The following is an 11,253-nucleotide window of genomic DNA, read 5'->3' as shown; positions in this document are numbered from 1 at the left end:
CCAAGAGAGAGAAGCAAGAGAGAGACTTGCAGCGGGAGTCAGGGGTTAAATACTGCTGGGGCGTGTTGAAGAGGACTGAGGACCAGACAAGACCACACGCATCAGCTTGAATCTAGCCTACAATTTCGATCCATAAAATGGGTTTAAAATAATATATTAATATAAAATACTCCCAACTTTGTACCCTCCACTCACAGGTCAAGCATATAGAACGACTGTTTATACAGTAAAGTTAACACACTGACACAGACATCAAGGCCTGCGTTTGGAATATTTCTGCAGAGTTCGTGAAATATCAAAACAGACATTTATCTTTGGTTAACAAACTGAATGGAAGTTCACGGGTTGCAGTACTCTCTAACGCCAGTGGTTGGCGCCTTCCGTGCACGTTTGTCGTTCTCCCCTCTTTTGGCTGCTGTCAGTTCATCCAAAGAAAAGGACTCTTTGATAACTGTAAACCAAGATTTCGAGGGGACCTGCTAATTACTTTAGGGTCAAGTAGGCGTCTTCTTGTGGTAATCTCACAGCAAGGCCGCTTGGAAGAATGCAGTTTATCAAGCTGTGGGGGAGTTACTGTGACGCCTCAGGTTGTGGGGAGCATGTCCGCTACAATACACATATACGGTGGACGAGAGAGTAGCCACCTTCAGGTGGGGGTACGGGTCCTGACTTTTGTTTGTGCCTACGCACCAAACAGCAGTTCACCCTTTTTGGAGTCCTTGAAAGGGGTGCTGGAGAGTGCTCCTGCTGGGGACTCAATTGCTCTGCTGGGGGACTTCAATGCTCAAGTGTGCAATGACAGTGAGAACTGGAAAGGCGTGATTGGAAGGAACGGCCCCCCTGATCAGAACCCGAGTGGTGTTCTGTGTTTGTACTTCTTTGCTTATCACAGATTGTCCATAACGAACACCATTCAAACATAAGTGTGTCCACATGTGCACTTGGTACCAGGACACCCCAGGTTGCAGTTCGATTATTGACTTTGTGGTCGTGTCATTGGACTTGTGGCTGCATGTCTTGGACACTCGGGTGAAGAGAGGGGAGGAGCTGTCAACTGCTCACCACCTGGTGATGAGTTGGCTCCGATGGTGGGGGAAGATGCCGGTCCGACCTGGCAGGCCCAAACGTATTGCGAGGGTCTGCTGGGAACGTCTGGCAGAATCCCCTCTCAGAAGGAGTTTCAACTCCCACCTCCTCCAGAACTTCACCCACGTCTCGAGGGAGGCAGGGGACACTGAGTCCAAGTGGACAATGTTCCGCGCCTCCATTGCTGAGGCAGCCAACTGGAACTGTGGCTGTAAGGTGGTCGGTGCCTGCAATCCCTGAACCTGTTGGCGGAAATCCCTGAACCTGTTGGTGGACATCAGCAGTGAGGGATGCAGTCAAACTAAAGAAGGAGTCCTATCGGACCTTTTTGGCCTGTGGGACTCCTGAGGCAGCTAATGGGTACCAGCTGGCCAAGCGGAATGCAGCTTTGGTGGTCGCTGAGGCAAAAACTGCCTGGAAGGAGTTTGGTGAGGCCATGGAGAACTACTTCCGGATGGCTTTGAGGAAATTCTGGTCCACCATCCGGCATCTCAGGAGGGGGAAGCAGTGCACCATCAACACTGTGTATCTTTGGGATGGCCTTGACCTTGACTCGGGACGTTGTGAGTCAGTGGGGAGAATACTTAGCATTAAGTCGGACTCGTTTCCGGTGAAGATTGGACAGATTTTCTAGGCGCAGCCGAGGCGTAGAGGGGGTCCGGTTTGGTGACCTCAGTATTGCATCTCTGCTTTTTACAGATGATGTGGTTCTGTTGGCTTCATCAAGTCGTGATCTCCAACTCTCACTGGAGCGGTTCGCAGCAGAGTGCGAAGCGGCTGGGAAGAAAATCAGCACCTCCAAATCTGAGACCGTGGTCCTCAGTCTTAAAAGGTTGGAGTGCCCTCTCCAGGTCGGGGATGAGATCCTGCCCCAAGTGGAGGAGTTCAAGTATCTTGGGGTCTTGTTCACGAGTGAGGGAAGAATGGAACGGGAGATCGACAGGCGTAATCGGTACAGCGTCTGCATTGATGGACTATGTATCGGTCCGTTGTGGTGAAGAAGGAGCTAAGCCGAAAGGCGATGCTCTCAATTTACCGATTGATCTACGTTCCTACCCTCACCGATGGCCGAAATGAGTTTCCTCCGCAGGGTGTCCGGAGTCTCCCTTAGAGATAGGGTGAGAAGCTCGGTCATCCGGGAGGGGCTCAAAGTAGAGCCGCTGCTCCTCCACATTGAGAGGAGCCAGATGAGGTGGCTCGGGCATCTGATTAGGATGACTCCTGGATGCCTCCCTGGTGAGGTGGCATGTCCCACCGGGAGGAGACACAGAACACACTGGAGAGACAACGTCTCCAGGCCAAGATCCAGGCTGTGGTCGAATGACCTTCTCCTACATCAAGGAAGCATTTGCAAAGTTGCTGGGATTCGCCAATTTCTATTGTCGAATTATAGTTGTAACAGAGCTAACATCTGTTAAGAAACCTTTCATAAAGATCCCAGAAGCTGTCCTTATTCATCTTGATCCAAATCTACCTTTCATTGCAGAAGTGGATGCCTCAGATTCAGAAGTGGGGGGCGGTTCTCTCCCAGTCTTCTGCAGCCAACCAGAAGGTTTACCCCTGCGCCTTCTCGCCTCACTTCATTCTTGCAGAACAAAACTATGAAATTGGTAATAGAGAGCTGCTCGCCATCTTTCTGGCTCTACAGGAATGAAGGCACTTGCTGGAGGGCACAGCAGATACATTAGAGGTGTTTACTGACAGCAAAAATTCTCCTACATCCGAGCCAGGCACCCTAGGCTCTGTTCCTGACCCGGTTTAGTTTCACCATTATTTACCGCCCTGGTTCTTGTAATATGAAGCCAGGCTAGGATTTTCAGCCCTGCAGAGGAGGAACCCAGCCCTGAGACTATCGTTCCTGTGGCTTGAGTGGTGGGTGCGCTCCAGTGAGAGGTGGAAAAAAGGGTGACTAACACCTTGAGAGACATTTGTGTGCCGGATGGTTGCCCTCAAGGCAAGCTGTCTGTACCACTAGAACTAAGGACGGTGGTTTTGCAATGGGGACATGAATCCAGGATCGCTTGCTATCCTGGAGTTAACCACACGTTTCCTTATTTCCCAGAAGTTCTGGTGGCCGAGGATTAACAAGGACACTCGGCAGTTTGTCTTGCCTGCTCGGTCTGCACCCGGAAAAATGCCGTTCACCTGCTGGTCTGCTACACTCATTGCCCATATCTTCCCGTCCATGCTCTTGTAATGCGCTGGACTTCATCACTGGTCTTCTCATGTCCTGAGGAAACACAGTTCCAGTTGTGCTCAGTGTTATTGACCAATTCTCCAAGATGGGTAATTTCATCCCTCTTAAGTTGCCTTCATCCTTGTAAACGGCTAACCTGCTCGTGGTCCACATCTTCCAGATTCATGGCATCCTATCTCAGTTGGTGTCCAACAGAGGTCCCCAGTTCGTTTCCCAGGTGTGGAGGGCATTCTGCAATGCAATGGGAGCCACAGCAAGTCTTTCATCCGGATACCACCCTCAGTGTAATGGCTGGACCGAGTGGGTTAATCAGGACCTGGGAGCTGCTCTCAGATGCGTCTGCCACCAGCACCCGTCATCCTGGTCCTATCACCTCCACTGGGTGGGGTACGCACCCAACTCCATTGTCAGCTTGGCCACAGGTATGTCACCTTGTAAGACTGCTTACGGCTATCAGCCGCTGGTGTTACCCTTCCAGGACACAGATGTCTCCATCCCGTCGGTCCATCTTCACCTCCGGCGAGCTCACCGTGTTTGGCGGGATATCAGTGCAGCACTCTCCAGGACAGCGGCTCGCAAACAACAGTTGGCTGATTGTCGCAGGATTCCGCTGCCCCAGTAAAATCCAAGCCAGATGGTTTGGCTTTTCTCTAGGGACCTAATGTTGGCTGGGGCCACAAATAGTTGGGTCCACGCTTCAACGGGCCATTTAAGGTGGAAGCGATCATTGACCCTCCCACACACACACACACACACACACACACACACACACACACACACACACACACACACACACACACACACACATATATATATATATATATTATATATATATTATATATATAATATATATATATTATATATATTTATATACACACACACATATATATATATATATATATATATACACACACACACACACACACACACATCAGCCCCAAAAATCCTGATCATGCAAAGCCCAATTACCACCTCTTGTTTGTTTGTCGTACTCCCTGTACCAGGAAGTCCTTAGCCAACGGTTGATTTGGTGAGTCAGGATTTAACCTTTGATGTGTATGTTTTGTACATCAAATTTAAAATAATACACATGGAGGAGGATATAATATCGAAATATATCTTCAGAAAATCTGACATACAGAAAGTAACATACGCTTCAAAATATACTAAGATTAAATTGTTTTAATTAATTCGCTATTCACTGCTATTCAAAACAAGTGAAATAATGAAAAGGGGAATGTAACAATGAAAACTAATACATGCAATGTTTAAAAACAACTCAAACACATTAAATGTGAATTTAAATAAAATGTTGCAGAAAAAAACCTGAAATTAAGAAAGAAAACAGCACTGAATGAATTAAAACTCCTAAAATCACGTAGGGCATAGACATCAATTGGATCTTGATTAAGATTAATGCTGTATGGTTGCTCTAGGGCCTAGGTAGAAATGCAGGCAAAAGTAGCACACACTTAAGAATTGCCATTCACCACTTCTTTTTAAGAAATAAAATAAAATAAAAAATAAAAAAAAAAAGGAAAAGAAAAAAGAAAAAAAACAATCAGCAATATGAAACTATCACATCTTTTAATAAACACCAATAATAAAAACACAATAACATACTTGAGTTGCCAGGCCTCGTATGTTTTTTCTGGCTTTGCAAGCAGTGTTTCCAAGTGTGTTAATAATATTTAACATCAAATTCCAACACAACAATGAAGCCGATTATTTCATCCTATCTCAATCCTAGAACAGTTTGTCCCGAGATATGCTTTAACATTTTGCTTTAGATTTTATGAGCAATTTTTAACATTCAAACTAACATTGAATAGCTTTTATTTCTTCTGATTTCCCTTCTCAAGGTTCCTTCTTTTTTCCAAAACAGGTTTTAGGAAATTTTCATTAGACCATTGGATGGTGAACTCTGTAACTGTAGGCTTGTGAGGTTCCTTTATAACCCTTTATGTTTTGTGATTAAGGGCTATATAAAAAAAAAAACTTGATGTGCTAATGTGGCTTAACAAACATGCAATTGTTTTGTTTCCTAAAAAATGCTGGTTTAGGAGAAGTGAGGTTTCTGCCCATAGCAATACTATATATAAAATAATAATTTAGAGCAACTCCTGCAAAGCTATGAACGGTATCCCAAGTACCAAGTAGTAGTAAATCTTTTTGTAACAAGGCAGTTCCAAGTACATTGGAAAGAGAGGTAAAATACAAAATGAACCAGACCTCTGTCGGTGTATCTGACACAAGAGGAAGGAGGCTCAGACAGAGAGGGAAACAAAGCTGTTGTACTGCTGGATGTTTCTCTTTAGGATGTCTGAGCAGGGGCCAAGGACTCTCTCAAACCGTGGCCGATCCAGTTTGACACACTTGAGGGGTCCACATGCAACAACAGTGGCGGCACGAGGCCGGTTCATCAGTAGGGCAATCTCACCTGAAAATAAGATATACACATTTTAACACCGGTATCTAAAGTGTTGTTTTGTTATGCAACTTTAAATAAAGAGTGTCCAAAAATGTATCAACACAGTATGATCATCAAGTTTTGAAAATTAAAAATCCTACCAAAACTGTATTTGTACTTATCCTATGATTTCAAATTACCAGTAGCATTTTCTTTGATGGCAGCACAGGTAACCGACTGGTTAGTACATCTGCCTCACAGACCTGAGTTCATTTCCAGCCTCGCCTGTGTGGAGTTTGTTCTCCCCCGTGCCTGTATTTAAAGTCTTCCACCCTTGCTATCTCTTCTCCCTGTAGCCTCACTCTTACCCCTCCACCTCTCTCATTAATGCACATATATTCTGTTTTACTGCGGCTAATCTTCATTCCACTTCTTTCCAGCGCATGCCTCCACCTTTCTAAATGTTCTTCCACCTGCTCCCTGCTTTCACTGCAGATCACAATGTCACCTTCGAACATCATGGTCAGAATCATAGGAATTAAAGTCTAACCTCATCTGTCAGCCTATCCATCACTATTGCAAAAAGGAAGGGGCTCAGAGGTGGCATTATTTCTGGCATCATTTTGACTTACTGCTTATGCGCAGTTGCCGCCATCGTTTATGTGCCACATGTAGGTCATGGAGCCGTACTCTCCCCCGAGACGATGATCTCCGCAGAACTAGGCGTCCTATTGCCGTGGGGAGCTGCACGGATGTCATGATAGACTGTGACCGTGGCTGATGTATTGGATAAAATTGTGAAAAATCTATCCCAACAAATCGTGGCAGATGAATGACGACAGCTAGCCAGTTACAGCTCACTAGCGGCTGGTAGTGAAGCCAATGTTGCTGTCCCGTCATTCCTGTTTTAGCTACAGTTACAAATGAAATTATAAATATAGTTCTGTATTATTTTAAAACACAATAGACAGTGCCGTGAAAAAGTATTGGCCCCCTTCTCAAATTCTTATGTTTGCATAGTTTCCCCACTTTAATGTGTAAGACCATCAAACAAATGTAAATATCAGACAAATATAACACAAGTGAACATAAAATGCTGTTTTTAAATGGTGTTTTCATTTATTAAGGAAAACAAAAAACTATTGGAAGTTCCCTGGCCCTGTGTGGAAAAAGTAATTACCCCCCTTGTTAAATCATTAATTAATTGTGGCTAATCACAATTTCTGGTTAATTTTCACTGCTCACACCCAACCCTCCAGACCTGTTCAATCAAGAAATCACTTAAATAGAATCTGTCCCGACGAAAACAAGTCAAAGAAAAGATCTAAAAAAGCTGCAACAAAATGACACAATCCAAAGAAATTCCAGAAGAGTTGAGAGCTAAAGTAATTGACATCTATCAGTCTGGAAAGGCTGACAAAAGACATTTCTAAAGCTTTACGATTCCCGCTAACCATAGGGAGAGCCATTATCCTCAGATGGAGAAAACATGGAACATTGGTGAACCTTCCCAGGAGAGGCCGGCCTACAAGGAGTACGCCAAGAGAACAGCAGTAACTAATCCAGGAGGCCACAAAAGGAACTCAGGCCAACTGCTAAAGAACTGCAAGCCTCCCTTGCCTCAGTTTACGTGAGTGTTAATGACACAACAATAAGTAAGAGACTAGGCAAAAATGGCATTCATGGCAGGGTTCCAAGGCGAAAACCACTGCTGACCAAAAAGAACATAAAGACCAGTCTTACTTTTGGCAAAAAAATCTTAATGATTCCCAAGACCTTTGGGAGAATAATGTATGGACTGAAGAGAGGAAAGTTGAGCCTTTTGGAAGGTGTGTGTCTTGTTACATCTGGGGTAAATGTAGCACAGCATTTCAGAAAAAGAACATCATAAGAACTGTTAAACATGGTAGTGGGAGTGTAATTTTCTTGGGCTGTTTCCTCGTTCAGGACCTGGACAACTTGCTGTGATTGATGGAACCATGAATTCTTTAACAGAAAATCCTGTTGGACAATGTTCACAGTTTGTGACCTCAAGCGGAAGGGCATTTGGGTTCTGCAGCAGGATAACGATCCAAAACACACCAGCGAGTCAACTTTTCAATGGCTAAAAAAAAACAACAACAAAAACGAAGGTTTTGGAGTGGCCTAGTCTAAGTCCAGACCTGAATCCCATTGAAATGCAGCGGCATGACCTCAAAAAGGTTCATGCTCGAAAACCCTCAATTTATTACTGAATTCAAACAATTCTGCAAGGAAAAGTGGGCCAATATATCTCCACTGAGATGTGAAAGACTCATTGCCACTTATAGAAAACGCTTGATTTTAGTTGTTGCTGCTGAGGATGGCCCATCAGTTATTAGGATTAGGGGGCAATTACCTTTAGGTAACTTTGACGTTTTTTTCCCCCTCAATAAATTAAATCACCATTTAAAAACAACATTTTAAGTTCACTTTGGTTAGGTCGGCCAAGGGTATTAACAGCAGTTGATGACAGAAACATTGTGAGAGCTGTGAAGAAACACCCAAAGACAACAGTCAGTGACATCACGGCCATTCTCCACAGTGCAGAGGTGAAGGTATCACAATCGACTGTTTGAAAAAGACTTTGAGAGAATAAATATACAGGCAATACCACAAGATGCAAACCACTCATCGTCAAAAAGAATCAGAAGGCCGGATTGGATTTTGCAAAGTAGTACAGATTGAGCCACAAACGTTTTGGAAAAATGTTTTATGGCCTGATGGCAAGATTAACCTCTACCAAAGTTAGGGAAAGGCCAAAGTATGGAGAAAGAAAGGATTTTCTTATGATCCAACATACACAAACCTATCTGTGAAGCATGGTGGAGATAATGTCATGGCTTGGGCTTGCATGGCTACTTCTGGAACGGGCTTGCGAATTACAAGCGACGATCCCACCAAGCTGAGAACAATAGCACACTAGCCAACGACTTGAATACCTTCTACTGCAGATTTGAAAAGGACACTTTCACACCCCACACCAACCCGGCCGCACCCCCGACCACAATCACACCTCCGACTTCTGCATTTACCAACCACGAACAGGATGTTAGACGTATCTTCAAACAACAAAAGATTAACAAGGCGGCAGGCCCAGACCATGTGTCCCCATCCTGCCTCAAAGTCTGCGCGGACCAGCTCGCGCCAGTCTTCACTCAGCTCTTCAATAGATCTCTGGAACTGCGCGAAGTACCATCCTGTTTAAAAAACTCCACCATCATTCCAGTCACCAAGAAAACCTGAACACCTCGACAGTGCAGGTACCTAGGCGAGGATCCCCGTTCGTGGACTTCAGCTCAGCGTTCAACACCATCATCCCTGAACTCCTTTCATCCAAGGTTCTCCAGCTCAGTGTCTCACCAGCCATCTGCCAGTGGATTTACAGCTTCCAGACAGGCAGGACACAGAAGGTGAGGTTGGGAGAGACCACCTCATCCACACACAGCATCAGCACTGTGGCGCCCCAAGGTTGTGTCCTCTCTCCGCTGCTCTTCTCTCTCTACACAAACGACTGCACCTCAGCGCACCCGGCTGTCAAACTCCTCAAGTTTGCAGATGACACCACTGTCATCTGCCTCATCAAGGACGGTGACGAGTCTGCATATCGACAGGAAGTGGAGCGGCTGGAGCTGTGGTGCGGCCGACACAACCTGGAGCTGAACACGCTCAAGACCGTAAAGATGATCGTGGACTTCAGGAGGCATCCTTCGCCACAGCTGCCCCTCACGTTGTCCAGCTGCCTCGTGTCAACCGTCGAGACCTTCAAGTTCCTGGGAATTACAGTCTCTCAGGACCTGAAGTGGGCGAAAAACATCAACTCCGTCCTCAAGAAGGCCCAGCAGAGGATGTACTTCCTGCGGCTTCTGAGAAAGCACGGCCTGCCACGGCAGCTGCTGAGGCAGTTCTACACAGCGGTCGTCGAATCAGTCCTGTGTTCTTCCATCACAGTCTGGTTTGGTGCTGCTACAAAAAAGGACAAACTCCGACTGCAACGGACAATCAAAACTGCTGAAAGGATTGTCGGTACCCCCCTACCCACCATTGAGGACTTGCACGCTGCCAGAACTAAGACAAGAGCGTGCAAAATCCTCTCGGACCATCCACATCCCGGTCATCAGCTCTTCCAGCTCCTTCTCTCAGGTAGGCGCTACCGATCAATGCAAACTAGAACTAGCAGACATTCCAACAGCTTCTTCCCTCTTTCGATCAACTTCTTAAACACCGAACCTACAATTCCATGTTGGCAATTTTTTGACTTGAGTTCAGTTGTCACATTTCTGTGGGGCCAATTATATATTACTTGTGCACTCACTGTAGTAGTCTCGCCACGCTGCACTATTTGCATTTCTGTTCTTGACCGATACTGGCCACTCATGCTAGAGTAGCATCTGCTCCATTTGCACACTGATTGAGGAGTATCTGCAACATATGTACAACCAACATTGTCCCAGATTATCGCGCTACTCGTCACTTTAAACTGCATAAACTCATTGAAGTCTCGGCGCCCTTTGCACAATGGTCATTGCACTGGACTATTGCAATATTAGTGCTAGAGGACTCTGCATCTTTTGCACAATTGTCAAAAAAAAAATGTACCGGCATTACCAGATAACTATTAACCCTTTATTGCTCAGTGACTGTTTTTTGTCAATGTCTTTATGTCTCAAAAGTGTTCTCTGCCAATTGACTGTCTGTTGTCGTACGAGACCGCCTCCAACTACCGGAGACAAATTCCTTGTGTGTTTTTTGGACATACTTGGCAAATAAAGATGATTCTGATTCTGACTAGTCATCGATGATGATGTAACTCAGGATGGAAGCAGCAGAATGAATTCTCAAGTCTACAAAATCATTTTCTCTGGAAATGTACAGAAAAATGCATCCAAACTAATCGGGAGAAGCTTCATCATGCAACAGGACAATGACCCAAAACGCACTGCCATCAAAACAAAGGACTTCATCAGGGGGAAAAAGTGGAAGGTCTTAAACTGGCCAAGTAAATCACCGGACCTTAACCCAATCGAGCATGCATTTTACTTCCTGAGATTGAAGGGAGAAACCATCTGAAACAAACAAGAAATGAAAGAGGCTGCAGTAAAGGCCTGGAAAAGCATTTCAAATGAAGACTGTAACAGTCTGGTGAAGTCAATGGGTCATAGGCTTGATGCAGTTAGGGCAAGTAAGGGTTATGTCTCCCAATATTAAATGTTGTTCATCCATCCATTCTCTTTACCTCTTATCCTCCCTGGGGTCACGGGAGCCTATCCCAGCTATCTTCGGATGGGAGGCGGGGTACACCCTGAACCGGTCGCCAGCCAATTGCATTGCACGTAGAAACAAACAACCATTGACACTCACATTCACACCCACACGCAATTTAGAGTCATCAATCAACCTACCACGCATGTTTTTGGGATGTGGGAGGAAACCTTAGTGCCCGGAGAAAACCCACTCAGGTACAGGGAGAACATGCAAACCCCACACAAATGGGGCTGGGATTTGAACACTGGTGCCCAGAACTGTGAGGCAGAGGTGCTAA

At 45.4% G+C, this 11,253-nt stretch overlaps 1 protein-coding gene across 1 annotated transcript in view; it reads right to left on the bottom strand.

The window, feature by feature from the left end:
- Positions 1-4,853: 4,853 nt before the first annotated feature.
- prkar1aa (protein kinase, cAMP-dependent, regulatory, type I, alpha (tissue specific extinguisher 1) a) overlaps positions 4,854-11,253 on the bottom strand; it is a 30,594-nt gene continuing 24,194 nt past the window's right edge. The window contains exon 11 of the mRNA XM_061701278.1: positions 4,854-5,723. Coding sequence (XP_061557262.1) covers positions 5,551-5,723 — 173 coding nt within the window. The 3' untranslated portion in view covers positions 4,854-5,550. The remainder of the gene's footprint in view (positions 5,724-11,253) is intronic.

The sequence above is a fragment of the Phycodurus eques genome, chromosome 16, assembly GCF_024500275.1.
Source record: "Phycodurus eques isolate BA_2022a chromosome 16, UOR_Pequ_1.1, whole genome shotgun sequence".
Lineage (NCBI taxonomy): Eukaryota > Metazoa > Chordata > Actinopteri > Syngnathiformes > Syngnathidae > Phycodurus > Phycodurus eques.
Note: the sequence above shows the minus strand (reverse complement) of the source record. Positions and strands in the feature narration are given on the sequence as shown.